Source organism: Lissotriton vulgaris, chromosome 1_1 (assembly GCF_964263255.1).
Source record: "Lissotriton vulgaris chromosome 1_1, aLisVul1.2, whole genome shotgun sequence".
NCBI lineage: Eukaryota > Metazoa > Chordata > Amphibia > Caudata > Salamandridae > Lissotriton > Lissotriton vulgaris.
The window spans coordinates 814183467-814211026 of NC_141685.1; the positions used below are offsets into that span (position 1 = coordinate 814183467).

A 27560-nucleotide genomic window follows, 5' to 3' on the forward strand; every position below is an offset into this window, starting at 1 on the left:
TGAAAAGAACCGGCATGGTTCCGGGGGCCAGCGAGCGGCCTAGTCCACCAATCCCCCTCTGCAGCAGCCTCCAAACCCTCAGGCCCATCAAACACCAGTGGTCGGCAGGATTCGCCATCACCTCCCCCACTGGTGCACCATCACGTCGGACAGGTGTGTTTTTCAAATAGTCTGAAGGGGCTACTCCCCCCCCCGCCCCCCCCCCCCCCTCTGAGACTACCCCTCCAGTCATGCCACAGAGATACCACCGCATGTTGGAGGATCATCTGGCACTTCTCCATCAGGAAGTTACGTCTCTCTTCGCCAAGGGAGCTATCGAGCGCGTTCCTGTCCCAGATGTAGGCCGTGGTTGTTACTCCCACTCCTTTCTGGTCCCCAAGAAGGACTAGGACATGCTTCCTATCTTGGATCTCAGGGATGTTAATCACTTCCTCCGGAAGGAGACGTTCAAGATGTTGACGCTTGCTCAGGTTTTGTCTGCCCTCGAATGGCAAGACTGGAGGGTAGCGTTGGACTTGCAGGACGCTTATTTTCACATCCCCGTCCTGCCTGCCCACCGGAATTACCTACAGTCCACAGTGGTTCATGAGCACTTTCAGTTTACCGTGCTCCCCTTCGGCCTTACCAGCGCCCCTTGGGTGTTCAGGAAAGTGATGGCGGTGGTTGCAGCTCATCTGTGCAGATCAGGGGTTTCAGTCTTTCCCTATCTGGACGACTGGCTGTTGAAGGTGGGCTCGCCCCAGGCAGTTGTCTCCGACCTCCAGACTACGGCTTACTTCCTGCATTTGCTGGGGTTCTCCATCAATGTGCTGAAGTTGCACCTGATTCCCTCTCAGAAGCTCTTCTTCATAGGAGCATATCTGGACACGACGCAGTTTCGGGTCTATCCTCCCGAACAGGGAGTCCGGGATATTCGGGCTATGATTCCGATCTTTCAGCCTCTATCCCATGTTTAGTTCAGAATGACCCTGAGGCTGCCGGGCCTCATGGTCTCCTGCATCCTGCTGGTCGATCATGCCAGATGCCATTTGCAGGCTCTGCAATGGGACATTAAGTTCCAGTGGGCGCAGCACCAGGGGAATCTGTTCGAATACGTCCAGATCTCGGAGGGCACTGCCCGAAACTGCGGTGGTGGCTTACGAGCCATGATTGGGTCAATGGCAGATCCTTCTCCCTTCCCCAACCAGACCGAACTTTGGTGATGGACGCATCCCTTCTGGGATGGGGCGGCCACATAGGAGAGGCGGAGATCAGAGGCCTCTGGTCTCCGGTGAGTCCGGGCTTCACATCAACCTTCTGGAGCTCCGGGGGATTCGTCTTGCACTGAAGGCATTCCGTGCTTCTGTCTGGGGTAGAGTAGTGCAGGTGTTCGCAGGACAGCACCACCGCCAAGTGCTATTTCAACAAACAGGGCGGGGTAGGGTCGTGGACCCTATGTCAGAAGGCCCTTCGCCTCCGGACATGGCTGAAACATCAGGGCATTTCCTTGGTGGTTCAACACCTGGCCGGTTCTCTGAATACCAGGGCCGGCGAACTCAGCCGCAGGTGCGTCTTCAGTCGGAGGTGGTGCAAGGTCTCTTTCAACTGTAGGGAGAGCCTTGGTTAAATCTATTCACCACCGGAGAGAATGCGCAATGTCGGCAATTCTGCACGTTGGAATTTCCAGGGCAGCACTCGCTCAGCGACGCTTTTCGTCGTGATTGGAGTTGCGGTCAGTTGTACGCCTTTCTGCCTATACCACTTCTGCCCAGAGTGCTGAAGATCAGGCGCAACCAGGCCCAAGTCATTCTTGTGGCTCCGAATTGGGCACGAAGAGTCCGGTATCCCGAGCTGCTCAACATGGCCATCAATCCTCTGATCAGCCTGCCTCTTCGGGGGGGAGGGGGGGGATCTTCTGTCGCAGCAGCAGGGGACGGTTCTCCACCTGAACCTGTCCAGTCTCTACCTCCTTGCGTGGAGATTAAGTGGCAGCAGCTGACGTCTTTCGACCTGCCTCCTGAAGTCTGTGATGTAATCTTGGCAGCCAGGCGTCCCTCCACTAAGACGGTATACACCTGTAGGTGGAACAAATTTGTGGCATGGTGCACAGCAAAGGCTGTGGATCCCCTTTCTGCCCCTCTTTCTGAAGCGTCCTTGTTTCTTCTCTCTTTAGTCCAGCAATGCTCTCCTCTGGGCACTATCAAGGGGTATCTTTCAGCCATCTCTGCATTCCTTCAGTTGCCAGATCAGCCTTCTCTTTTCAAGGCCACAGTAGTTAACCGTTTCCTAAAAAGCTTAACGCATATTTATCCTCTTATCCCCTTCATTATGCCTCAGTGGGAATTGAACCTCGTACTAGCCTATTTCATGTGTGCTCCCCTTGAGCCACTGCATAACTGTCCTTTACGCCTTCTGCCTCTTAAAACTGCTTTCCTGTTAGCCATCACCCCTGCTAGAAGAGTGAGTGAGCGCCAGGCTCTTTCTTCACAACCTCCTTTCCTATCTGTTCATCTGGACAAGGTGGTTCTCCGGAACCGTCCACCCTTCCTTCCTAAGGTGGTCACTGCCTTCCACATCGGGCAGAACATTACTTTGCCCACCTTCTTTCCGCCTCCGCCTACTTCAAAAGAAGAAGAGAGGCTCCACCGTCTGGACCCAAAACATGCGCTCTCCTTCTATCTGGATCTCACAAGACAGTTCCGGGTGGATGATCAACTTTTTGTTGGTTACGTGGGTGCAAAGAAGGGTCAGGCCGTGCACAAACGCACCATTTCTCGATGGGTCGTGTTGTGTATTAAGGCTAATTACTCTCTGGCTAAAAATGAGCCTCCAGTCGGATGTATGACGTTACAACGCATACTTTTACAACGCATACCTTTACAATGCATTTTTTACAACGCACATCCTTTACACCGCATTCCATTACAACGCATGCCATTATAACGAATTGTCTAAAAACTACCTTTACAACGCATTCCATTACAACGCATACTACCTTTACAACGCATACCATTACAACGCATACCATTACATTGCATGTATGGTAAGTATTGGATAGTGTAGGGGTAAAAATTACTAGTCTAACTCCAGGGGGTGCAACAGTAGGGTAAGTGTTGGATAGTGTAGGGGTAAAAACTACTAGTCTAACTCCAGGGGGTGCAACAGTAGGGTAAGTGTTGGATAGTGTAGGGGTAAAAATTACTATTCTAACTCCAGGGGTATGCAACAATAGGGTAAATTTTGGATAGTGTAGGGTACTATGCGTTGTAATGGTATGCTTGTAATGACTGCGTTGTAATGACATGAGTTGTAATTGTATGCACTGTAGTGTCATGCATGGTAATGGTTGCGTTGTAATGGCATGCGTTGTAAGGGATGTTGCGTTATAATTAAGGCTCCCGGTTTTCCGTTTAAACGGATTTTTACATATAAATACAGATGGAAAAATATTTTTCTTCCGTCTGTATTTATAAATGGAAGCGGAAAAATACAACCAAATTGGATTCTCTGATTCCAAGAGTTGTTCGGCAATCTGTGCTCCAGCCCAGGGTTGCCTGCCAGGCCCCTCTTCCTGATTGCGGTGTTTGCCTGGTCACATTAACACCTGCTGGGCAATTAATCCCTCATAGGCGCGGGAAATTCTGGGCCTCATCCCCTTACTTTCACCTTTTTGCCTTCACTACGACCCCCATCGGCTCACCCTGCTTGAGGAAATACATTTGCCGGACGATTGATGTCACTTTCTTCCCCCCCTCGAACTTGCCCCCTGCCCAGCAATCAGTTGTTTCTTTGACCTCTCCGGAGCGCTGGCTATCTAGTGAGCACTGAGCCAGCACCCCATGCAGTTTTAGGTCACAGGTTAGTGAAAGGGTGGGGGTGGACTTGTATTTCGCTATTTGCACTGTGGTGTTGGCAGGGGTAGGGACCACCTAGGCCGCAGAGTGGGGCCTAACTAAACAATCTTGCAATAAAGGAATGCAGACACTAGCTGGCAGTTAGGGCCGAAGACCCCGAGGCGGTCTCGCGCCCGTTTATTTATACCTGGGGCGTGACCCGCCCTCAGGCTGTGTGCGTGCGTGCATGCGTGTGTGGACGGGCTGGGTGGCTCCGTCAGTACATCCCTCCAAACCCACAGTTCTTTAGTCCCGGTTACTTTACAGTTCCAGAGACACGGAGACCCCATACATAGTCCCTGAGTCTCTGACTGGGGGTTGGATTGGGTCGGAGATTGTATCTTTGGCTCCGTGGCTCTGCCGCGGGTTCTTCGTGTTCTGGCTGCGCTGGGTTACTTGCTCCGTTTTCTGGACCTGTGCCAGAGTCTGAGGCCGGTCTGGGCTCCGGTGTTTCCCGAACAGATGGCACCGTCGGCATCCCAGGAGGCGATGGGCTTTCGTCGCCCCCCTCTCCGTCCTCGGACTCTTCTCTCCTCTCGATGCTTTCTCCAGCAAATCTTTTGAACCATGACACATTCCTGGTCACGGCCCTCCTACCATGTGTGGCCGATACCATCGTGCCGTGAATGTTCACGACCTCCCATATCTCGGGTTTAAACGTGGCTTGATATTTCCAGCTGTGCTGACGGGTCTTCAGCACCACGTGATCACCGACCGCAAGTGGTCTGACCTGGGCATGTCTGGCTCGGCTGGCCCTTTCATTGGTATTCCTCCTTCGGTTCTGGGTTGCCTCGTGGTCTAGCTCGGGGGCCTTCCATGCCGGGCTTGTCGGTATGCAGTCTCGCGGGGTCCTGCGAAACATGACGTGCGCCGGCGCACATTTGGTGGTGCAGTGCGGGGTTTGCCGGTAGGCACTTAAGAACTGGGCCAGGCACTCTTCTGGGGTATCCCTCTGTTCCACACCAATCTTAAGGGCTCTGTTTATTGTTCTCATAAACCTCTCGACTTCGCCGTTTGCTTGCGGCCACTGCGGCGTGATCTTCCTGTGGTTGATTCCTCTCCTGCTGAGGTATGCCCTGAAGTCGCTGCCTTGGAAAGGTGGTCCATTGTCCGATTTCACCTCATCCGGGAAACCTAACATGGCAAAAGTACGGTCGAGCGCGGGCTTCACATGGGTGAATGCGGTGGACTGAATCACCTCGACTACTGGGAACTTGGAGCATGAGTCAATGAGCACCAAAGCCTGTCGCCCATCCGGGAATGATCCGAAGTCCATGCTGATCTTCGACCACGGGGTCTCGCACAAATCCTCTGTGATGATAGGATGTGGCGCTGGTTCTTGGCTGGTGATTGCGCACGAATGACAGTTTTTGATTTCAGTTTCCACCGCACTGTCTATTCCAGGGAACCACACCCGTCTGCACAGGCGGGCTTTGGTCTTTGCTACTCCTTGATGCCCTTGGTGGGCGAGGCGAACAACTTCTTTCTGCAGGCTTGTTGGTATGACAATGGTGGTGCCTCTTAGCACCACGCCATGGGGCCCCATGCTTAGTTCACTCTGGGCTCTCCACATCTGTTTCCGGAAAGTCTGTTCCTCTGGCGTGAGCGCTCCGCACCCCTCTAGGAAACGCTTCCAGGAGTGGTTTTCGAGTGTGGCTTTTACTCTGCTGAGACATTCATCCCGTTCCGTGGCAGCCCCTATCTCCTCCAGCGTGAGCGCTTTGGGACAGGCATCCTGGGTCAGTGCCCTGACAAACTCCTCCACGTCTTCTCTGTCTTCTAGCTCCGATGCGGGAGAGAGTTGCCCTGGATGTCTTGACAGGAAGTCCGCCGGGTTATCTGCTCCAGGGCGGAAGATGACTTCGAATCGATATGGTTGGAGCTGAACAGCCCATCTTTCGATTCTGGGTGGGGCCAGCCTAGCAGAGCCCCCAAACAGCGGTACGAGTGGCTTGTGATCTGTGATGACTTTGAATTCATGGCCAAACAGGTACAGGTGAAAATGCTGGCACGCCCACTTGATCGCAAGCGCCTCTCTTTCGATTTGTGCGTACCTCATCTCAGTCGGTGTCAGTGCTCGGCTCGCATATGCGGTGGGAACCCACTCTTGACTTTCCGTCGTCTGTAGCAGGACTGCGCCCAGTCCCACCGGGCTGGCATCCACGACAACCTCTGTTTGCCTGTGCGGTCTGAAGTAGGCCATGACCTGGTCGTCTATCAGGGCGTCCTTCACTGCTTGAAACGCTTCGTCCTCCTTCTTCGTCCACGACCACGGTTGCCCCGATTTTGTGAGTGTGCGTAGGGGTTCCGAGAGGGATGCCAGATTAGGGATAAACCGACCGCAGTAGGTGGCCATCCCTAGAAAGCTGCGGACTTCAGTCGCAGAGGTCGGTTTTGGTGCTGCCCGGATGGCGTCCGCCTTCTTCGGGTCTACCTTCAAGCCATCTCGGGAGAATACGTAGCCGAAGAATTCCACCGATTCATTGTAGAAGGAACACTTCTCCCAGTGTAGGGTGAGGCCGTGCTCCGCAAGTCTGCTGAGTGTGGCTCGAAGGTGTCCATGGTGTTCCTCCAGTGTCTTGGAGAAGACGAGGATATCATCACTCAGATTAATGACGCCTGGAAGTCCCGACAGTGTCTCCCTGATTGCATTTTGAAAGACCTCGGCGGCGGAGGAGACACCGAAGCTCAGGCGCTTATACCTGCGGAGGCCTACGTGGGTCGAGAAGGTCATGATGTTTCTGCTGTCCGGGTGTAGCTCGAGCTGATGATATCCAGCATTTAAGTCCAGTTTAGAGAACCAGCGGGCTCCATTTAAATCTGCCACGATATCGTCCATCGTTGGCGTGAGGTGCCTTTCCCTCTTAATGGCCTTATGGGGGAGACGCATGTCCACACAAAGTCTTATGGCCCCTGGTTGCTTTGGCTTGGGGGCCACCACGAGGGGGGACACCCAGGGGGTGGGCCCTGATACTTTCTCTATCACCCCGAGTTCCTCTAGTTTCTTCAGTTCGGCCTCAACCTGCGGCCACAGGTGAAAAGGAACTCTTCGATGCCGCAGTGCCGTGGGCTTCACCGTGTGGTCGATGTGCAACTTGAACATCTTCCCCTTCAGGCGGCCTAGACCTTGAAAGAGCGCTGGAAATTCATCTAACATGGTATCCGCATGCCGTTCATGTACCTGGTTGGCGAAAAATACCAGATGTAGGTCCTCCGCCGTGTGGCAGCTGAGGAGCGTGCCGCGCTTGCCACCTGTCACATGGAACTTGGTGTTCACTTCCTGGCCGTTGCACGCGACTGTTACATCAATTACACCGCGCATGGGTAGTGGGTCATCGCTATCGTACGTGTATATCCTTGCCTTTGAGGGTGACAGTGGTGGTCGGGGGGACAGTTGCTCATACTGTGCATTGTCCATCACATTTACCGATGCGCCGGTATCGATCAGTGCCTTCACCGGGGATCCGTCGATCTGAACCTCGCACATGGGCGGTGGCCTCCTTCTCGAACCTTCTCGTCCCACAAACGAAACGAAGAACACCTCGTCATCTTCATCGTCAATTCTGCAGGCCGACTGGGCGGTGTCACCGTCGGCGCTGGGATCCTCCAGCGACAGTTGGCGCACACCTTGGGCGACGCTTCTCCCCCTTTGGCCAGTCCTTCGATTGCCATTGCTGCGACACACCTTGGTGAAGTGATTCAGTTTGCCGCAATTTGAACAGGTCTTTCCTCTCACAAAACACCGACCTTGCGATGGGTGATCCATTCCGCAGTTCCCACAGGCCGAACGCGGCGACGTGGGTTGTTGGGACTTCTGGGTGTTTTGGAAAGGCCTTCTTCGGAGAGCATCGACATGTTCCTCCTTCACCGACACGTGTTTCGCTGGAGCGGCGGGCCTGTTGAGCGCAGCTTGCATTGCCTCCCGGGCATTGGAGAGCTCATGCGATCTTGCTAGGACGAGAATCTCGTCGAGACTAATCCGGGGCTGTCGTAGAATGAGACGCCGCAGTTGGACCGACCGGCAGCCTTGTATAAGTTGTGCCCTGATTTCCAGAGTCCGGTCCGGCAGTTCGCAGGACGTGGCCAGCTTGCGAAGCCTTGCATAGTAGACGTCGATTGACTCGCCTTCCGCTTGACGGGCCTGGCGCAGTTTAAACCATTCGTAGTCTGGGTTGGCACGTGGGTCAAAATGGCGATTGAGCGCCGTGACCGCGGCCGTGTAGTCATCTTCGTCACCCCGGTCTGGCAGGGTCTCGAACAGCTCGTACAGCTAGTCACCTCCGTAACACATGAGCAGGGAGCGCTTCACTTTAGCGTCAGTTTCTTGCACACCTACAAAGTAATGTTCCAGCCGCCCTAGCCAGAGGCGCCACCGCGCAGCCGCTGTGGGCGGGTCTGCTAGCTCGCTGAAGGGTCGGCGCGGCCATGGCATGGCCAGGCAGGACGGGTGCGGCGTTGGCGGCGGGGGCCGGCGCCTGTGCATTGGGAGGGGCCGCTTGTTGCAGGACCGGAGCTTGAGGAGCTGGGGCCGTCGCCACCCACGTTCATCTTCTATGTGCAGTGGCACGTGGGCCACGTGTTGGCGCGAAGGTCTGCGAGGGCGGGAAAACACGTGCCGGCGAGGTGTGTGAGACAACGCAGGGGCAGGCCGTGCACATCTGCGGACTCGAGTGCGGGGGTGGGGCACGCGTCGGGGGCCGATGCTTCCCCCCGGCAGACGCACTTCAGGTACCCTTGTGGAGTGGCAGCCACCGACTATGCACGGCTGCGCGGGTCCGTCGGGGACGGGGGCGAGAGGTGATGGGCCCCTTCGTCCAGGACACTCAGCGGATGGCAGCCGACAGCGAGGTGAGGCCCCGAGGATGGGGGTGTGGGTGGCTCACCTGAGCGCCGAGGCAGGCTCGATGTTTCGATCCTCGGTCCGACAGGGCCGACCAGGCCCAGGCAGCAGCACCACACACGCGGAAGCGGGCGTGGGCCGCAGCCGCAGGCTCGAGCGCAGGAAGCGCGAGCGCGGCGTCTGAAACACCGCGGGACACAGCAGGCGTGTCCGCGGGGCGAGGCGTGGGCAAAGTACCCGCCTCGTCGCCAGTGTGGTGTTGGCAGGGGTAGGGACCACCTAGGCCGCAGAGTGGGGCCTAACTAAACAATCTTGCAATAAAGGAATGCAGACACTAGCTGGCAGTTAGGGCCGAAGACCCCGAGGCGGTCTCTCGCCCGTTTATTTATACCTGGGGCGTGACCCGCCCTCAGGCTGTATGCGTGCGTGCATGCGTGTGTGGACGGGCCGGGTGGCTCCGTCAGTACATGCACCACTACAGCTCTACAAATTTGAGGAGGTGGGGAATGGTTAATAGCACGAGTAATTGGCACTAACAGGACCGCAGAAATGTGTGACCCAAAAAGGTCAGAAAGACCGGCTGTATAAACACATTAGGGGAATTAGGCCGCATTCATTTTCATATACATTCAGGCCTTAAATTGAAAATTTCCTCCGTGACTTGGTGCGGCAGGAAGAAACAAAACATTCCTGAGACAGAGACAGCCCTTTTTCTTCAAGTTAAATCGTTCTTTTTTTCACTGTGCGAGGAAGAACTGTGGGCGCAGCTACAACGTGTGGTAGTTAAGTACTTAGTCTCTAACTAATGCATATTAGTGAAATATGCACATCCGCAAACACTGTACATTGTCAACTTGGCAGGGCTAAACAGCTAATAAAACGGTAAAGCCCTTTCTTCTCCTGCCTCATGCAAGTGGCAGGCTGAGGTCTTTTTTTTATACTCCTGGGATGAATCCGACAGGCTCTCTGACCCCTGGAGGGCACTGGGCCAGGGTCTCCCCTTTGCTTGCACTAAATTCATTTGTTGGCAACTTCGTGTGCTGTGCAAACTCTATGTTGCCTTCCCCATCAGTGACTTTGATACTCCTGAATCAAGAAATCGCCGATTAGAGGCTCCACAAGACTGCCCCAAACAACAGGCTCATATCTCTTTACATGACAATAGGACACCACATGTGTCCGTGAAGAGTAAGAGAGATGAAGTGGGCAGAATAATCCAGATAATCTCGAGTTTGAAAGCGCAAACCTTTTTGTAATTGTTTGACTTTCAATTCTCCCCAGAATTTAAAAGACCACTAACATTTTTGGGAAAAATGGGTCATTTCTGACATTCAAACTTTGTTATCCTGGTCACAAAGTGTCACTCAAAGTGTCAGACATAATACTTTGGAATGTCCACAGAAAACCTGTAATTATCACCCATAAACAAACCAGGACCTTAGCAGCTATAACTACGATCCTGTGTGATTTGGCATCTGGAGCCACAGTCTTGAATGTACAATTGGCTCTACATTCCGCACCACAGAAGATGCAGCACTTGCCACCTTAGGCACAACTAGACAGGCATCAGGATTGTTGTCAGGAGGAACTTTTTTTTTTTTTTATAAAGATGCCTGTGCATGGCATTATTCAAGGCATCTAAAGCGAGAGCAGTGCTTTATTTAAAAAAAATCCATTTAAAACACTGTTTTAATTAAAAAATTAAATTAAAACAGATAGCTAAACCTGTGACAACCATTTGCATTGTCTATTTAAATAAATGTGGAAAAATACTAGCTGCAACGTCTTTTTTGCTTGCGACAAAAATAAATACAGATATATACAGATAAAACAACATAAAAATAAATATGGATAAATACAGACGGAAATGGTAAAAAAATAAATACCATAAAACCGGGAACCCTAGTTATAATGACTGCGTTGTAATGGTAGTGTGTTGTAAAAGTTGCGTTGTAAAGGTTGTTTCCACTCCAGTCGGGCTACGTGCTCACTCCACCAGGGCGACGGCAGCCACTACTGCCTTGGGAAGAGGAGTGTCTCTAAATTACATCTGTCAGGCAGCCATGTGGGCATCGCTACACACATCCACCAAACACTACTGTCTGGACACCAAAGTTCAGAGAGATGGCTTCTTTGGCCGTTCTGTTCTCCAGGACTTTCTGGTGTGATCTTGGTTCGCAGACCCCCCACCGTGGTTGGTATTGCTGGGGTATTTATTCTAAGGTAAGAAATCTATAACTAACGTGTTTCTTTCAGATGCACAAGTTGCTTCCCTTCTGTGACGATATATCTGTAAGAAACATTAGTCAGTTATAGATTCCTTACCCCACCCCGCCCACCCATCCTCCCTGCTCTGCAAGCTGATTTCTAGGGTTAAGGACATCCTTTCAGGGCCCTAATTTTGTGCACCAATGGTCAGTGTCTTGCATGGCTCAGCGTTTCTGGCGTGGAAAGTCATTTACAGAATTGACGTCAGCACGCGAGGGCGGTGTCTAAGTAGTTGCCACAACGTCATCCAGGGCCGGACTGGGAACCAAAACCGGCCCTGGCAAAGTGCTCGGCCGGCTTCCCCCTCCCCACTCGTGGGGGTTGGAGGTGCCGCAGAGCGATTTTGCTAGGGTCGGTTTTCGGCCGATTTTGTTGCAGGGCCGATATGCTGCAAAACGGCCCTGTAACAAAATCAGCCCCCAGGGGCTCAAAACCAGCCCCCACCCTTGCGGCGCACCTTGGGATTGCCCGGTGCCCATTTATGGCCAGTCCGGGCCGGAAGTCATCCCGGCGACGACGATGCCGGCGACGGAAGCAGAGCCGACCGACGCCACCTTCCGATACATACTGCTGACGAAAAAACTTTCAGGATCCAGTCTAACGCCTGGGGCTAATTCTAAGGTAAGGAATCTATAACATGTTTCTCACAGATATATTGTTACCGAAGGTAAGTAGCTGGTGCTTCAGGCTTAAGCAAAGTCCTCTTTCCTCTGGAAAGCTGGCTGTCATGCAGACATCAGCCCTGGTTGCACAGCAGTCCTCCGAGTACTCTGTAGAGCACTCCTTTCCTTAACCGTAGAGGACTTTGAACTGGAACAACAAGTGGGGTAGTGGGGGTTACACTTTTATACACCAAAATGAGGAGATTTGCATCCACTGTCTGCATTGTAGAACTGGTTTAGAGTGATTTCTAAGAATGCTCCTCAGATTAGCCGTTGTGTAGATTGATAAGTCTGACAGCAGGGTAGTCTTCATCCTGGAGATTCCACAACAGAAGCTTCCAAAGCAGAAGTGAGGTTTCTGCCCTGACTGCCATCAGCAAACTGAAAGAGTGTTGAGAGAACGTTAGAAGTTCAGGCCTTACCACAACGTTTCCTCACCTTGCACAACTGTTTACAGTCCTACCACTCATCTCTATCAGACAGCAGTGTTCAGGAAGACTAATCAGCAGCTCATTCATTAGCAAAGGCCAAATCGAATAACCATGTCTCCATTTTACTAATTTCATTGTATAGGCCTCCATCCTCAACTCTCAGGAATGTAAGCAGATTTCCACAATCTAGGTATACAATCTCACCTCCATCTTGTGCAGGTGCGAGGTCAGTAGTACTCAAAATGGATCCCACAGATCCCCATTACAATGGTTCACAAATACATGTACAACACAGGCTACACACATTAACACGCACAGCATGCACTTGGAATGTTATTACGGCGACTATAAAAACACATAGACTCCGAATTTACATGAGTGGACCAGTAGACCTCTTCTCAAGGTATCCAGCTGAAAATGTCTGGTCATAACTATGTATACACAAAACATGAAATGTTGACACCTCCGCTCTATGTGCTGATCCCCATGACAGGGACAGTATTACAATGTCAGTCAATGAGGGCATGCTTGGTGCGCCCCTCCAGATCGCAGAACAAGTCTAAGCCCTACTCGTATCAAGGACATGCCTAGGCCTCTGTGGCCAAAGCTAGATTAGTGTTATGCTAAAGCCAAATAATTAAAGCTTGGATACCAGAAATATTTAGATGGGCACTCTGGGCAGGGGAACTCAGCTGTATACCATGCAGGGCGTATTCCTGCCCCAACACCCTGTAGTATACTGGAGCCACCTCATGAGTCCTGGTACAATTGCAGCTGTCAAAGCAAAACTGACAGCCTGGTGTCACCATTTTGGGCACAGCGGAAGCCCAGAGCTCTAAACTTTTCTGGGTCTTTGTTGAGGTCTGTGATCAGTAGGAATTCAATAAATGGTGCAGCTGCCTCATAACACCCACCCGCACTAGTAATGAGACCTACTTCCACTTCACAGTGGTACTTCACTATCCTGAGGGCGGGATCTCACCACAGGTCCAGACGAACATAGCCATCTTCGAGTTCAGAAGGCCCTGTCCAATGAATTGAGACTTTTATAATGAAAATAGTAATCCAGAGCTATGTGCTGAGATATATAAACAAGCATTTGCAATGCAATAGGACTCGCATATACACAAGACGTATTGCATTGCAAATGATAGGCATCACAGACAACGGGAGGAAGGGCGGTGGGGGGTGGGGGGAAGGCACGGACAACGGGAGGAAGGGGGAAAAGGCATGGACAACAGGAGTGCGGATGGGGGGAGAAGGCACGGACAACGGGAGGGCGGACAGGGGGTAAAGGGCACGGACAACTGGAGTGAGGGGGTAAAAGAATGTACTACAACGAGAGGGAAGGGGGGAGTAAAGAAGGCACCAAAGCATGTCGTGCTTGCAGTAGGAGACCCTCATGGAAAAAAAATAGTGCTCACAGTATAAATAACACTTACAGTGTAACAACCGAAGTTAAGGGGCCAGTCGCCATGGGATGTGACAAATGATGAGGAGGTGGTACAAAGGAGGGACTAACAAGCCTTTTGACTAATTAGAAGCCAGCATTTAGGACGGACAATGACACAAGCCAATGGCAAATATGGGTAGGGAGTGGGCGGGGATTCCATTCCCTACTCCTCGACAATAAGTCTCACAGAGCAGCGAATGTGCACTAGCTCTAGGCTCGACCTAAAAAGCTGTAATGCAAGAAACCTAATGTGCTATGTGCCATCTTGTTCCTTGTGACAAATGTTTAGATTTCTGCTGAATAAGGCAGTGTTGGAGCTGTACAAATATCATTTTACAGAGTGTATCTTGCACATGAACGTATATAATATTTTGTAAATAAAATGAAAAAGCAGGAAACTGGCCCAGTCATCCTTCAGCATGTTGATTCTGGTATTGCTGGGGTATTTATTCTAAGGTAAGAAATCTATAACTAACGTGTTTCTTTCAGATGCACAAGTTGCTTCCCTTCTGTGACGATATATCTGTAAGAAACATTAGTTAGTTATAGATTCCTTACCCCACCCCGCCCACCCATCCTCCCTGCTCTGCAAGCTGATTTCTAGGGTTAAGGACATCCTTTCAGGGCCCTAATTTTGTGCACCAATGGTCAGTGTCTTGCATGGCTCAGCGTTTCTGGCGTGGAAAGTCATTTACAGAATTGACGTCAGCACGCGAGGGCGGTGTCTAAGTAGTTGCCACAACGTCATCCAGGGCCGGACTGGGAACCAAAACCGGCCCTGGCAAAGTGCTCGGCCGGCTTCCCCCTCCCCACTCGTGGGGGTTGGAGGTGCCGCAGAGCGATTTGCTAGGGTCGGTTTTCGGCCGATTTTGTTGCAGGGCCGATTTTGCAGCTATGCTGCAAAACGGCCCTGTAACAAAATCAGCCCCCAGGGGCTCAAAACCAGCCCCCACCCTTGTGGCGCACCTTGGGATTGCCCGGTGCCCATTTATGGCCAGTCCGGGCCGGACGTCATCCCGGCGACCACGATGCCGACGACGGAAGCAGAGCCGACCGACGCCACCTTCCGATACATACTGCTGACGAAAAAACTTTCTGGATCCAGTCTAACGCCTGGGGCTAATTCTAAGGTAAGGAATCTATAACATGTTTCTCACAGATATATTGTTACCGAAGGTAAGTAGCTGGTGCTTCAGGCTTAAGCAAAGTCCTCTTTCCTCTGGAAAGCTGGCTGTCATGCAGACATCAGCCCTGGTTGCACAGCAGTCCTCCGAGTACTCTGTAGAGCACTCCTTTCCTTAACCGTAGAGGACTTTGAACTGGAACAACAAGTGGGGTAGTGGGGGTTACACTTTTATACACCAAAATGAGGAGATTTGCATCCACTGTCTGCATTGTAGAACTGGTTTAGAGTGATTTCTAAGAATGCTCCTCAGATTAGCCGTTGTGTAGATTGATAAGTCTGACAGCAGGGTAGTCTTCATCCTGGAGATTCCACAACAGAAGCTTCCAAAACAGAAGTGAGGTTTCTGCCCTGACTGCCATCAGCAAACTGAAAGAGTGTTGAGAGAACGTTAGAAGTTCAGGCCTTACCACAACGTTTCCTCACCTTGCACAACTGTTTACAGTCCTACCACTCATCTCTATCAGACAGCAGTGTTCAGGAAGACTAATCAGCAGCTCATTCATTAGCAAAGGCCAAATCGAATAACCATGTCTCCATTTTACTAATTTCAGTGTATAGGCCTCCATCCTCAACTCTCAGGAATGTAAGCAGATTTCCACAATCTAGGTATACAATCTCACCTCCATCTTGTGCAGGTGCGAGGTCAGTAGTACTCAAAATGGATCCCACAGATCCCCATTACAATGGTTCACAAATACATGTACAACACAGGCTACACACTAACACGCACAGCATGCACTTGGAATGTTATTACGGCGACTATAAAAACACATAGACTCCGAATTTACATGAGTGGACCAGTAGACCTCTTCTCAAGGTATCCAGATGAAAAGGTCTGGTCATAACTATGTATACACAAAACATGAAATGTTGACACCTCCGCTCTATGTGCTGATCCCCATGACAGGGACAGTATTACAATGTCAGTCAATGAGGGCATGCTTGGTGCGCCCCTCCAGATCGCAGAACAAGTCTAAGCCCTACTCGTATCAAGGACATGCCTAGGCCTCTGTGGCCAAAGCTAGATTAGTGTTATGCTAAAGCCAAATAATGAAAGCTTGGATACCAGAAATATTTAGATGGGCACTCTGGGCAGGGGAACTCAACTGTATACCATGCAGGGCGTATTCCTGCCCCAACACCCTGTAGTACACTGGAGCCACCTCATGAGTCCTGGTACAATTGCAGCTGTCAAAGCAAAACTGACAGCCTGGTGTCACCATTTTGGGCACAGCGGAAGCCCAGAGCTCTAAACTTTTCTGGGTCTTTGTTGAGGTCTGTGATCAGTAGGAATTCAATAAATGGTGCAGCTGCCTCATAACACCCACCCGCACTAGTAATGAGACCTACTTCCTCTTCACAGTGGTACTTCACTATCCTGAGGGCGGGATCTCACCACAGGTCCAGACGAACATAGCCATCTTCGAGTTCAGAAGGCCCTGTCCAATGAATTGAGACTTTTATAATGAAAATAGTAATCCAGAGCTATGTGCTGAGATATATAAACAAGCATTTGCAATGCAATAGGACTCGCATATACACAAGACGTATTGCATTGCAAATGATAGGCATCACAGACAACGGGAGGAAGGGCGGTGGGGGGTGGGGGGAAGGCACGGACAACGGGAGGAAGGGGGAAAAGGCATGGACAATAGGAGTGCGGATGGGGGGAGAAGGCACGGACAACGGGAGGGCGGACAGGGGGTAAAGGGCACGGACAACTGGAGGGAGGGGGTAAAAGAATGTACTACAACGAGAGGGAAGGGGGGAGTAAAGAAGGCACCAAAGCATGTCGTGCTTGCAGTAGGAGACCCTCATGGAAAAAAAATAGTGCTCACAGTATAAATAACACTTACAGTGTAACAACCGAAGTTAAGGGGCCAGTCGCCATGGGATGTGACAAATGATGAGGAGGTGGTACAAAGGAGGGACTAACAAGCCTTTTGACTTATTAGAAGCCAGCATTTAGGACGGACAATGACACAAGCCAATGGCAAATATGGGTAGGGAGTGGGCGGGGATTCCATTCCCTACTCCTCGACAATAAGTCTCACAGAGCAGCGAATGTGCACTGGCTCTAGGCTCGACCTAAAAAGCTGTAATGCAAGAAACCTAATGTGCTATGTGCCATCTTGTTCCTTGTGACAAATGTTTAGATTTCTGCTGAATAAGGCAGTGTTGGAGCTGTACAAATATCATTTTACATAGTGTATCTTGCACATGAACGTATATAATATTTTGTAAATAAAATGAAAAAGCAGGAAACTGGCCCAGTCATCCTTCAGCATGTTGATTCTGGTGACTGCGGGAAAAATAAAGAGATGTATTTGTCTCAATGTTAATTGAATCAGCACAGGCTGTGTATTTGGTGGATGAAATCGAAAACAACAGTCTCAGGAAAGGATAAGAGATTCTTTTTCCATAGAGGACAAATTGCTGGCAGTAGTGTTTCAAAGCATTTTCATATCTGTGGTAGTTAAAAATAATACATTTGAGTAACCATAATGAACCTTGTGCACTTGCATTTTATTTCTGTTCCTGTCACTGAGCACTTTCTACTATTTGTCGTCCCTTTAGGTCGTTTCGTCTGTATACAATGATGGAGGGAGATATTTTGCAAACACAGCGACTGGATACCAAGCAGGTACCCAATTTGGACGGTGGCTATGTGTGGCATGTCACAGACATGGTGCGACTACAGCGTTTCCTGTGCTTTGGCTCAGAAGGAGGTACTTATTACACTGAAGAAAAAAAACTTGGCTATGAGAATGCTGAGGCCCTCATTCACTTAATTGATGCTGGCAGGGGCTCGGAAGCTGTCCAGGAGATAAAGGCCTTCAGTCAAGAGGGTAGGGCGGCAAAACAGGATCCTACACTTTTCGCTCTCGCCCTTTGCTCGCAGTGTTCGGACATAAAGACAAAACAGGCTGCTTTTAAGGCTGTGCCTGACGTGTGTCGAATTCCTACCCACCTCTTTACATTCCTCCAGTTTAAGAAGGACCTGAAGGAGGGCATGAAGTGTGGCATGTGGGGTCGCGCATTGAGAAAGGCTGTTGCTGATTGGTATACCACAAAGGACGGCATGACTGTGGCTTATGCAGTCACCAAATACAAACAAAGGAATGGCTGGTCACACAAGGATCTCTTTAGATTGTCACACCTAAAACCAGGCAACAAAGGTAAAGATTTCAGTTTTCTCAGAACTGCTTGAAAACCTTAAATGTGCTAGTGTAATCCTTAAGAGAAATATAGATATGTTCGTCCAACAGTAGCAACATATTGCTGATGTCCAAACATTTTATTTTTTAGTTATATATAATGCAACCTATACCTCTAAAAGCATCAGACCATTATAGAGGAGAGCAGAAAATCGGGAAATATACATTTCGATGGTGAAATGGAAATGGGAAAAGCACCTACAAAATTAGATCTGGTAGAGACTTAAAGCCCCAGATTCCTTACCTTAGAATATTCCCCATGCATCAGATTGGATCCGTAAGATTTTTGAGCAGTACCGCTATTCCGCTTCGGCAGCATCTGTACAGGAAGTGATGTGTGCGGTACCTAAATAGGCGCCACCCCTGTGATCTGACGTCCGTTCCTCTCTTTCTGCACCAAATAGCGCTGATCCGGTCTGAACTACTCCTCTGTCACTTTTTGACTGGCTTTTTTCAACATTTTGTAGAATTTTTTTGAGAAATTTTCTCCTGGGGTGGTGTATATCACCCAAGAAACCGTCTGGCTTTAAACCATGCGGGACTGTCACAAGCAAATGTTGGTGATGGACCCACACTTGGTGTGATTATAGTGCTTGGAGCGTGACCATGAATCCAAGACCTGGAAAGATTGGCACACAATGCATCTGAAGGCATTGAGGAAGTTCTTTCTGAAGCTCCTCACCACCTGACATTGGTTGACTCAGTGACGCTCAAGGTCCCGATTGCGTGGAAATGGTTGTTGTATTGCTGAAAACTTAACATCTCACATAAAGACGACACATTTAAATGTATAAGTTTTTTTCTGTATACTGAAAAACACCAAACATAAATACATTTTATACACATCTAGTTGCTCCAAAGAAATACAGGAAGGAGCGCTCAGGAAAGAAGTGTTTGTGAATGTAGTACTTTAGACGAGATAAGAAAGCGGAAACAGACCAATTGTATATATCATCCTATTTATGCAATAGCTTGGTTGCGTATACTTCCTTGCCAGTCGAACGCAATAAATCTACTTAGACTCTTTCAAGTCTCGACTGATGCATATGAACAAGGGAGTGCCCCAGGGATCGCACCTGAGCCCAACTCTGTTTAACATCTATGTAGCCCTGTTAGCCGAAATCGTGAGAGCCTGTGGTGTGGAGATTGTGTCATATGCTGACAATACTAAAACAAATTGCTAAATGCATGAGGAAAATTGCTGCTTGAATGAGTAACAATAGACTCCAATTAAACAGCAACAAGACAGAGATCATTCTATTTGGTAAAGCGACTGAGATATAGTCAGCTGATTGGTAGCCTTCAAAACATGGTCCCGCTCCCTCTCCTAAACAGGTAGTGAACAATTTTGGAGTGAAGCTACACCAATCTCTTGAAAGATCAAGTTGATGCCACCTGTTGCCTCTACTTTGCCACCACGAGGCTCCTAAAAAAAGCTCTCCTGTGGCTTCTAGACACTGCCAGGAAGTATCCTTTTCTGGCCCTTATCACCAGCCGCCTTGACTATGGGAAAACTTTGTTGACAGTAGTAAATGACACTTGCTGTCCAAACTGCAGGTGGTCCAGAATACCTCTGCATGGCTAATATGTAATCTTACTTCTCGTTCACCCTCCTCCCCGACTTTCAGGAAGCTTCACTGGCTGCAGATTAAAAAGTGTCATTTCCAAACTATGCTGTCTGACACTTAAGGCACTCCACAAGTCTCCTTCAACCTATCTGTCCACTCGACTATATCTATACCTGCCTCCTACATGTGTGTAAGATCTTCAGATAAGGCACTTCTTGTAATCCCACACATCCGTACCTTAAGATATGGGGCATATTTTTCTCTTACACAGCCCCTTATCACTGGAACAAATTCCCTCTTGTTCTTGCTCAGACTTCACCTCCTTTAAGCAGGGTTTGAAGACTTGGCTGTTTTAGAATGTTTTATCCTCTTTTGAGCAGCACGAAATACTTCTCCAGGAGTGAGTCGTGCACAATACTAAATGTCCAAATAATAATACTTATTATCCTGCATAAGTACAGTCTCATCTAGACTGAGGTAATCATGTTTCGACCCGGCAGGTTGTGGTTGAGGAGGGGCACTCTAAGCCTCAAAAGCGGGTCTTCTTCAGGACTGGATACCCTTTAGCAATGGGGAGCAACCTGGAAACTTCTTCCTGTGTCAAGTCTTTAAATTTTATCAATAAAAGAGTGTAGGAAGGTAGGATCCTTCTACATGTGTACCCCCACTTTTTGCTTGGTGCTAAGCTGGTTTCTGACTAGTCTGACTGGGTTCCTGCTAATCGGGACCCCAGTCTATTTGCTCTTTCCCTAAACTGTTGTGTTATGTACTTAGGTACACTCCAGATAGTATACTGGGGTACCCTTGTCAGTCCCTAGTTTCTCTTCTAGGGGATCCTCATCAAAGTCCTAAGCATTAGAATATTCCCGCCCGTGTGCGGGACCCCGGAAACACTATATTATTTGTGCCCCATATATATATATATATATATATATATATATATATATATATATATATATATATATATATATATATATATATATATATATATATATATATATATATATAAAAACATGCAATAGCAGCCAAATAACATCAGAGCTGAAATATGCTGTGAAGAATTTCCACCATACATGAATAATAAGCATTAGAAACATGAGACACAACACCAAAGATTGTTTAGAAACTGTTTTAATGCTCAGAAAGCAGTAGAAATTCTCATAACTCACTGGAAGCATAGGAAGCCCCCAGGCTGCATTGCAAACACACAGTCTAAAAAGACTGAAAAGCTAACCTGTAGCTGAATAGCAATAAACTGACACCGTGCATTTAAGGCACTCATGACCCCCTGTATCCCATCATGCCCCAGGGGTGACAGTTAGGTCAGTTGTTCTTTCCGGCTCCTTCAGGAAGGATCCTGGTTACACAGGTCCACTAATTTCTGTTTTCTGACAGAAAATTACTTCACTTTGAACAACTTTTTCACTTACTTTGACATTTGACATCTAGTCAAGTAAGGAACTGCCTCTTTAAGTCAGTTTACTGGGCTTTTTCAGTGGAAAATGCCTTCACTTTTTGATAAGTGTCCTTGTGGTAACAAGAAAGCAAAATCAGACAACCACGATGTTTGTATCCTGTGTCTGCCTGAAGAACATGATCCAGGCACCTGTCCTCACTGCGAGCACCTGTCAGGAAGAACTCTCAAAGACAGGGAGAGAATTTGCATCTATGGCCTGGCTCATAGGTCATCCAGAGGAAGGTTTCCGGGGAAGAAGGGTTCCAAGAAGACTAAAACACCTTCAAAACACAGGTCTTCAATCCCTTCAACCTCAGCGCCAGGCTTGGCACTGAGGAAAGAACCACCGGTGGATCGTTTGGCGTCAAAAAGGCCGCTGACGGCGGGCTCACCGGCGAAAAGAAGAACAGGTACGTCGACGACGTCGAAGGATCCAATTCGTCATCGAGATCCCCTCCGCCGTCGTCAACCGGGCGACGATCGGCGTCGAGAGATGTGACTCCGCCGCCGTCAACCGGGCGACGGTCGGCGTCGAGATCAAAGGCCCCTCCGTCGTCGTCAACCAGGCGACGGTCGGCGTTGAGGGAGGTCACTCCTCCGCCGTCGTCATCCAGGCGACGACCGGCTTCGAGAAGTGTGACCCCTCCGCCGTCGTCCAAGAAGCGGTGTTCGGCGTCGAGGACCAAGACCCCTCCGCCGTCGACAGTAACTTGTCGATCGGCGTCAAGGACGCAGTCTCCGTCAGTGTCTCGTCGACGCTCGGCGTCGAGGGTGCCCAATACCCCTCCGCCGTCGTCGCACAGGCACTCGACGTCGAGACAGAAGACTCCGTCGACGGCTGGTCATCGCCGTTCGACGTCGAGACAGAGAACTCCGTCGACGGCCGGTCATCGCCGTTCGACGTCGAGGCAGAGAGCTCCGTCGACGACTGGACATCGTCGTTCGACGTCGAGAGAGAAGCCTCCGTCGACGGCCGGGCATCGCCGTTCGACGTCGAGGCAGAGAGCTCCGTCGACGGCCGGTCATCGCCGTTCGACGTCGAGACAGAGGATTCCGTCGACGGCTGGTCATCGCCGCTCGATGTCGAGAGACCATAGATCCTCACATAGACATTCGAAGTCGAGATTGTTTGACCCGCCGACTCCCCGAAGGCGTTCGGCGGCGAGGGAAGAACGCTCAACGTCGAGGCATTCAGATGTGATCATGGTAACGGAGTCTGCTTCCCGTCATTCCTCTTCACGGTCCTCTGGCTCCTCAACTGAATCTTCAAGGTCCAGAAGTCCTGTGCGCAGATCTCCTGAGCGTCGGCCAGATCCTTCGACTGAGCAAGTCAGACTGTCACCTAAATGGTACAAGTCTTTGGACCATTGATGAACTTCAGAATCTGGTAGAGGAGATGGACAAGCGTAGTCCTCCCAGGCGCAAATCACCTGTGAGAACACCAACCTATCTCCCAGAAGAAGACCTCGGCCAGAAGATCGGATCAGATCTCGCTCTCCTAGACGGGAGGAGCGTTCAAAAAGATCGCGGGAGCGGAGGCACAGTGCTCACCGTAGACGTCGACGAACTCCGTCTACTTCATCTACCTCTTCTACCAGGTCGTCCAAGAGGGACTACTCCCCTACGTTGACGGACAGTCCTACGTCCAGATCCACCCCAGTGGATGACATTGGCACGTATCTGGATGTCCAGCAAAGAGGAGCACTGAAACTGAACATTGAAATGTCTGTCCCTCAGGTAACAACAACAGTAATTTTTGAGACTTTACACAATAAAGCCATCTCCCTTCCACTGCTGCCTTTAGTCCCGGGGATTATGGATCCTGTCAAAGAGGTTTTCCTAACTCCAGCGGCTATCAGAGCGGTGCCAGCCCGCATTCAGAAAAAATACAAACCGGCCTCTTCTGACCCGTTTTTTGTAAAATCTGACCCTCCAGCAGACTCTGTAATTGTGGCAGCGGCGAGGAAGACGCACGCAGTCGCTGGTTCCTCTTCAGTCCCACCAGACAAGGACAGCAAATCTCAAGACTCCTGGGGTCGCAAGGTTTGCAACTCAGCTGCTTCCACTCTTAAGGTTTCTAGTGCGGCTGCGCTTCTGGGTCAATACGACAGAGCCTTATGGGACTCCATGGAAAGGTTTAAATCCAAACTGCCAAAGGAAGACCAGCAGGATTTTGAAGAGACTGTGACAGAAGGATGTCTGGTGGCGAATCAGATGATAAGCACGGCTACGGATGGTGCAGTACTTGCGGCGCATTCCTATTCACATGGGGTTTATGCCAGAAGGTTGGCCTGGTTACGCCTTACAGGTCTGAAGCCGGATGCTCAGCATCTCATCCTTAATCTCCCCTTTTCGGGTTCCGCTCTCTTCAGGGAACATGCTGACGAAGAGATGACCCGAATGAAGACGGAACTAGATACAGTGAAAGCGGTGGGTTTGGAAAAGAAAAAAGAATTCAAACGCCGCTTCAAGACCAACAGGGGGATAGGGGCTCAACAGAGGGTTCAAACCCCTCAGTGGTCCCAAAGTAAGAACCAGGGGAAACCCCACTTTCAAGGCAAACCCAGCTGAGGTAGAGGAGGTCACCAACAATCCTCTAACACCGCGAGAGGAGGAAAGGCCTGAGCAGTGGCTTCCTCTGGCGCCGTTACCCACTCCAGTGGGAGGAAGTGCTTCACAACACCTGGCAGAGTGGGTCAGCATCACAAAGGATCAGTGGGTGCTGAATATACTGCGCAATGGATACCAGCTACGTTTCCGTGCGCCTCCGAAGAGTATTCCTCCAAAGAGCTCTTGCCCTCACCAGCTAAGCTTGCTCCGAAGAGAGGTGAAAGCCCTACTGCAAAAAAGAGCGATAGAGGAGGTTCCTCCCGCTCTAAGAGGAAAGGGAGTTTACTCCAGATACGTTCTTGTCCCCACAAAAGATCAGGAGGGCAAGTTCAGACCAATACTCGATCTACGACTATTAAACAAAGTCATCGTCAAAGAAAAGTTCCGCATGTTAGCGCTTCACCAAATATGTCCACATCTTCAAGCCGGAGATTGGATGTGTTCAGTGGATCTGCAAGATGCGTACTTTCACATCCCAATTGCTCAACAACATCGCAAGTACTTGAGGTTTGTCGTAGGGAACAAGCACTACCAGTACAAGGTGTTACCCTTTGGTCTCAAGTCCGCACCACGAGTCTTCACCAAATGTATGGCAGTGGTGGCGGCTTTTCTTCACAAAAAGGAACTCTTCATCTACCCATACCTGGACGACTGGCTCCTAAAAGGCCCATCTCTGGTACAGGTAACGCACGATCTACAACTGTGCCTACACCAGCTACACAGGCTCGGCCTCCATGTGAACCTGGAGAAGTCAGTCCAGCGGCCTACACAGTCCATCCACCACCTAGGCTCCGTTCTGGACACAAGCTTGGGAAAAGCGTTTCCTTCGGAGGAGAGACTTTTTCCATGAGTCAGAAATGGGCGATTCTGCTAGAGTCTCGGCTTCCAACAGCCCGACAAGTAGCGTCCCTGCTGGGTTCCATGGCGTCCTGCATTTTTCTCATCCCAAACGCCAGGCTGAGAATGCGTCCTCTACAACAGGCTCTAGAGGACCAGTGGGACCAAGCGACAGGACCCTGGGAAGATCGTATCACTCTTTCCCAAGCGACGAAAGATGCCATCAAATGGTGGACTTGGAGAAAGAATGTACTGGTGGGGGTACCGTTTCACCAACCCTTTCCATCCCAGTCCATAGTGACGGATGCCTCCCTGCAAGGCTGGGGAGCACACATGGGTCCGCTTCAAATTCAAGGCCAGTGGTCTGCGCAGGAGCAGACATACCACATCAACATGCTGGAGCTCAGAGCGGTATTCCTGGCTCTCAAAGCTTTCTTTCCAGCGATAGAGTCCAACTCAGTCCTAGTTCAGATGGACAATACGACCACCATGTTCTATCTGAACAAACAAGGAGGCACAAGATCTCGCCCACTCTCTTGAGAGGCTCAGACAATCTGGCATTGGCTTCTCTCTCGAGGCCTCACAGTAGTGGCAGTGCACCTTCCGGGCGAGTTGAACGTAAAAGCAGACGCACTCAGCAGGCACTTCGAAGATCAGCCAGACTGGGTGCTAAACGACGAAGTAGTAGAAGAGCTTTTTCGTTGCTGTGGTCGTCCATCCATAGACTTGTTTGTAGACGACGAAAACGCCAAATGCCATGCCTTCGCGTCCAGGTTCCACCAGCCAGGAACGCAGGGGAATGCTCTACTGATGGATTGGTCAGGGACATTCGCATACGCGTTTCCTCCCCTGGCTCTGATTCCGAGAGTAGTTTCCAAGCTCCTCAGGTCGAACATGGAAATGATCCCGATAGCTCCGGATTGGCCGCGGCAGTGGTGGTACCCGGACCTTCTACATCTGTCTGTGTGTCCACACAAACGACTCCCTTGCAGGCCAGACCTGTTGAGCAAGATGAATGGAAAGGGGCGACCACTCGGTCCCCCCGAACGTATGGTGGAGTACCCCGATCCCCCCGGGAAGCCATTTTGGGCGGGAGGCGAGTCTCGGCTGGTATGCCCGAAGCGGCGTAGCCGGGGCGTGCCTTTTCCCGCCCAAGAGTGGGTTGTCCTAGACACCGACACCGCTAGCCACGCCCCGGAGGCGGATTGGAGGTGGGTCCACGCCCGCCCGAAGAAGGATAAAAGGAGCGACAAGCCAAGGAAGCATCCTCTTGTTCCCGTGCTCTGAAGCTGCACCTCCCCGTTGCACGTGAGCTCGAGACGGAACGAAGAGCCAATTTTGGAAAAGGTTTTACTTGTGGTGTAGGGATCATCACTTAGATCCGACTAAAGGGCAGGAGGACGTCATCTTGCCATACCTCCTTATCCTGGCAACTGCTGGTTTAAAGTACACTTCTATTAGAGTGCATTTGTCAGCCATAGTAGCATACAGAAAATCACCTGATCAGATTTCTTTCTTTCAGGTTCCAGTGGAAAAGGACTTCCTCCAGGGGTTGAAAAAAGTGTATCCCCCTGTGCGAAATCCTTCTCCTCCATGGGAATTAAACCTGGTTCTATCCAGGTTAATGTCACCTCCTTTCGAGCCCATCCACAAGGCCTCCTTGCATCATCTCTCTTGGAAGGCAGCCTTTTTGGTGGCGATTACCTCTGCGTGCAGAGTGAGCGAGATACAAGCGCTCTGTGCAAAGGAACCATATACTGTTTTCCACCACAACAGAGTAGTCCTAAGGGCTCATCCATCTTTCTTGCCTAAAGTCATTTCTGATTTTCATATAAATCAGTCCATTTCCCTCGCTTCGTTTTTTCCAAATCCTACGACCCCAGCCGAGCGGTCACTTCACTCCTTAGATCTTAAGAGAGTGCTCAAGTTTTATTTGGAAAAGACTAAAGGGATTAGGAAAACAAATCAACTGTTTGTGAACTATGGTTTAATGAGGACAGGTTTTTCAGCGGCCAAGAGGTCCATCTCCAGATGGATTGTCTCTTGCATTAAATTGGCCTATCAGCTTGCAGGCAAGCCTTTGTTGGTGTCACCCAAAGCGCATTCCACTAGTGGGAAAGCCGCTACAGTAGCTTTCTTGCATGACATTCCAATGTCAGAAATATGCAAGGCTGCAACCTGGAAATCGGTTCATACCTTTACGAGGCATTACTGTCTCGAATCTGATTCCAGGGCCGATACTCAAGTAGGGCAAGCCTCCTTGAGGAATCTGTTTGGGTAGCCTATAGCCTACTCAGACTTGTTGATGAGATTACTGTCTTATCATTCCTTTGCCCGCAGGGAAGAGGAGAGGCTCGCTATTCTATTCTAATGCTTATGACTATTGATGAGGATCCCCTGGAAGAGAAGGATTAGTTACTTACCTGTAATCCTAGTTCTCTTCCAGGGGTATCCTCATCAAAGTTATAAGCAACCCTCCCGCCTCCCCGGGCAAAGGATACTCTTTAATAAGGAGATATTGTTAACCTATTTGTTACTGGGTTTGTTTTCAGTCTCCGAAAAGAACAACTGACCTAACTGTCACCCCGGGGCATGATGGGATACAGGGGGTCATGAGTGCCTTAAAGGCACGGTGTCAGTTTATTGCTATTCAGCTACAGGTTAGCTTTTCAGTCTTTTTAGACTGTGTGTTTGCAAAGCAGCCTGGGGGCTTCCTATGCTTCCAGTGAGTTATGAGAATTTCTACTGCTTTCTGAGCATTAAAACAGTTTCTAAACAATCTTTGGCGTTGTTTCTCATGTTTCTAATGCTTATTATTCATGTATGGTGGAAATTCTTCACAGCATATTTCAGCTCTGATGTTATTTGGCTGCTATTGCATGTTTTTATATATATGTGTATATATATATATATATATATATATATATATATATATATATATATATATATATATATATATATATATATATATATGTAAATATATATATATATATATATATATATATATATATATATGTAAATATATGTGTGGCACATATAATATAGTGTTTCCGGGGTCCCGCACAAGGGCGGGAATATTCTAATGCTTATGACTTTGATGCGGATACCCCTGGAAGAGAACTAGGATTACAGGTAAGTAACTAATCCATATGGTACCCA

At 49.8% G+C, this 27560-nt stretch overlaps 1 protein-coding gene across 2 annotated transcripts in view; it reads left to right on the forward strand.

Moving 5' to 3' along the window:
- Window positions 1-27560, forward strand: part of RO60 (Ro60, Y RNA binding protein) — a 289019-nt gene that overhangs the window by 15919 nt on the left and 245540 nt on the right. For both annotated transcript variants that reach the window (XM_086957015.1, XM_086957008.1), the window contains exon 2: window positions 17290-17891. In XM_086957015.1, coding sequence (XP_086813141.1) covers window positions 17309-17891 — 583 coding nt within the window. In that variant the 5' untranslated portion in view covers window positions 17290-17308. The remainder of the gene's footprint in view (window positions 1-17289; window positions 17892-27560) is intronic.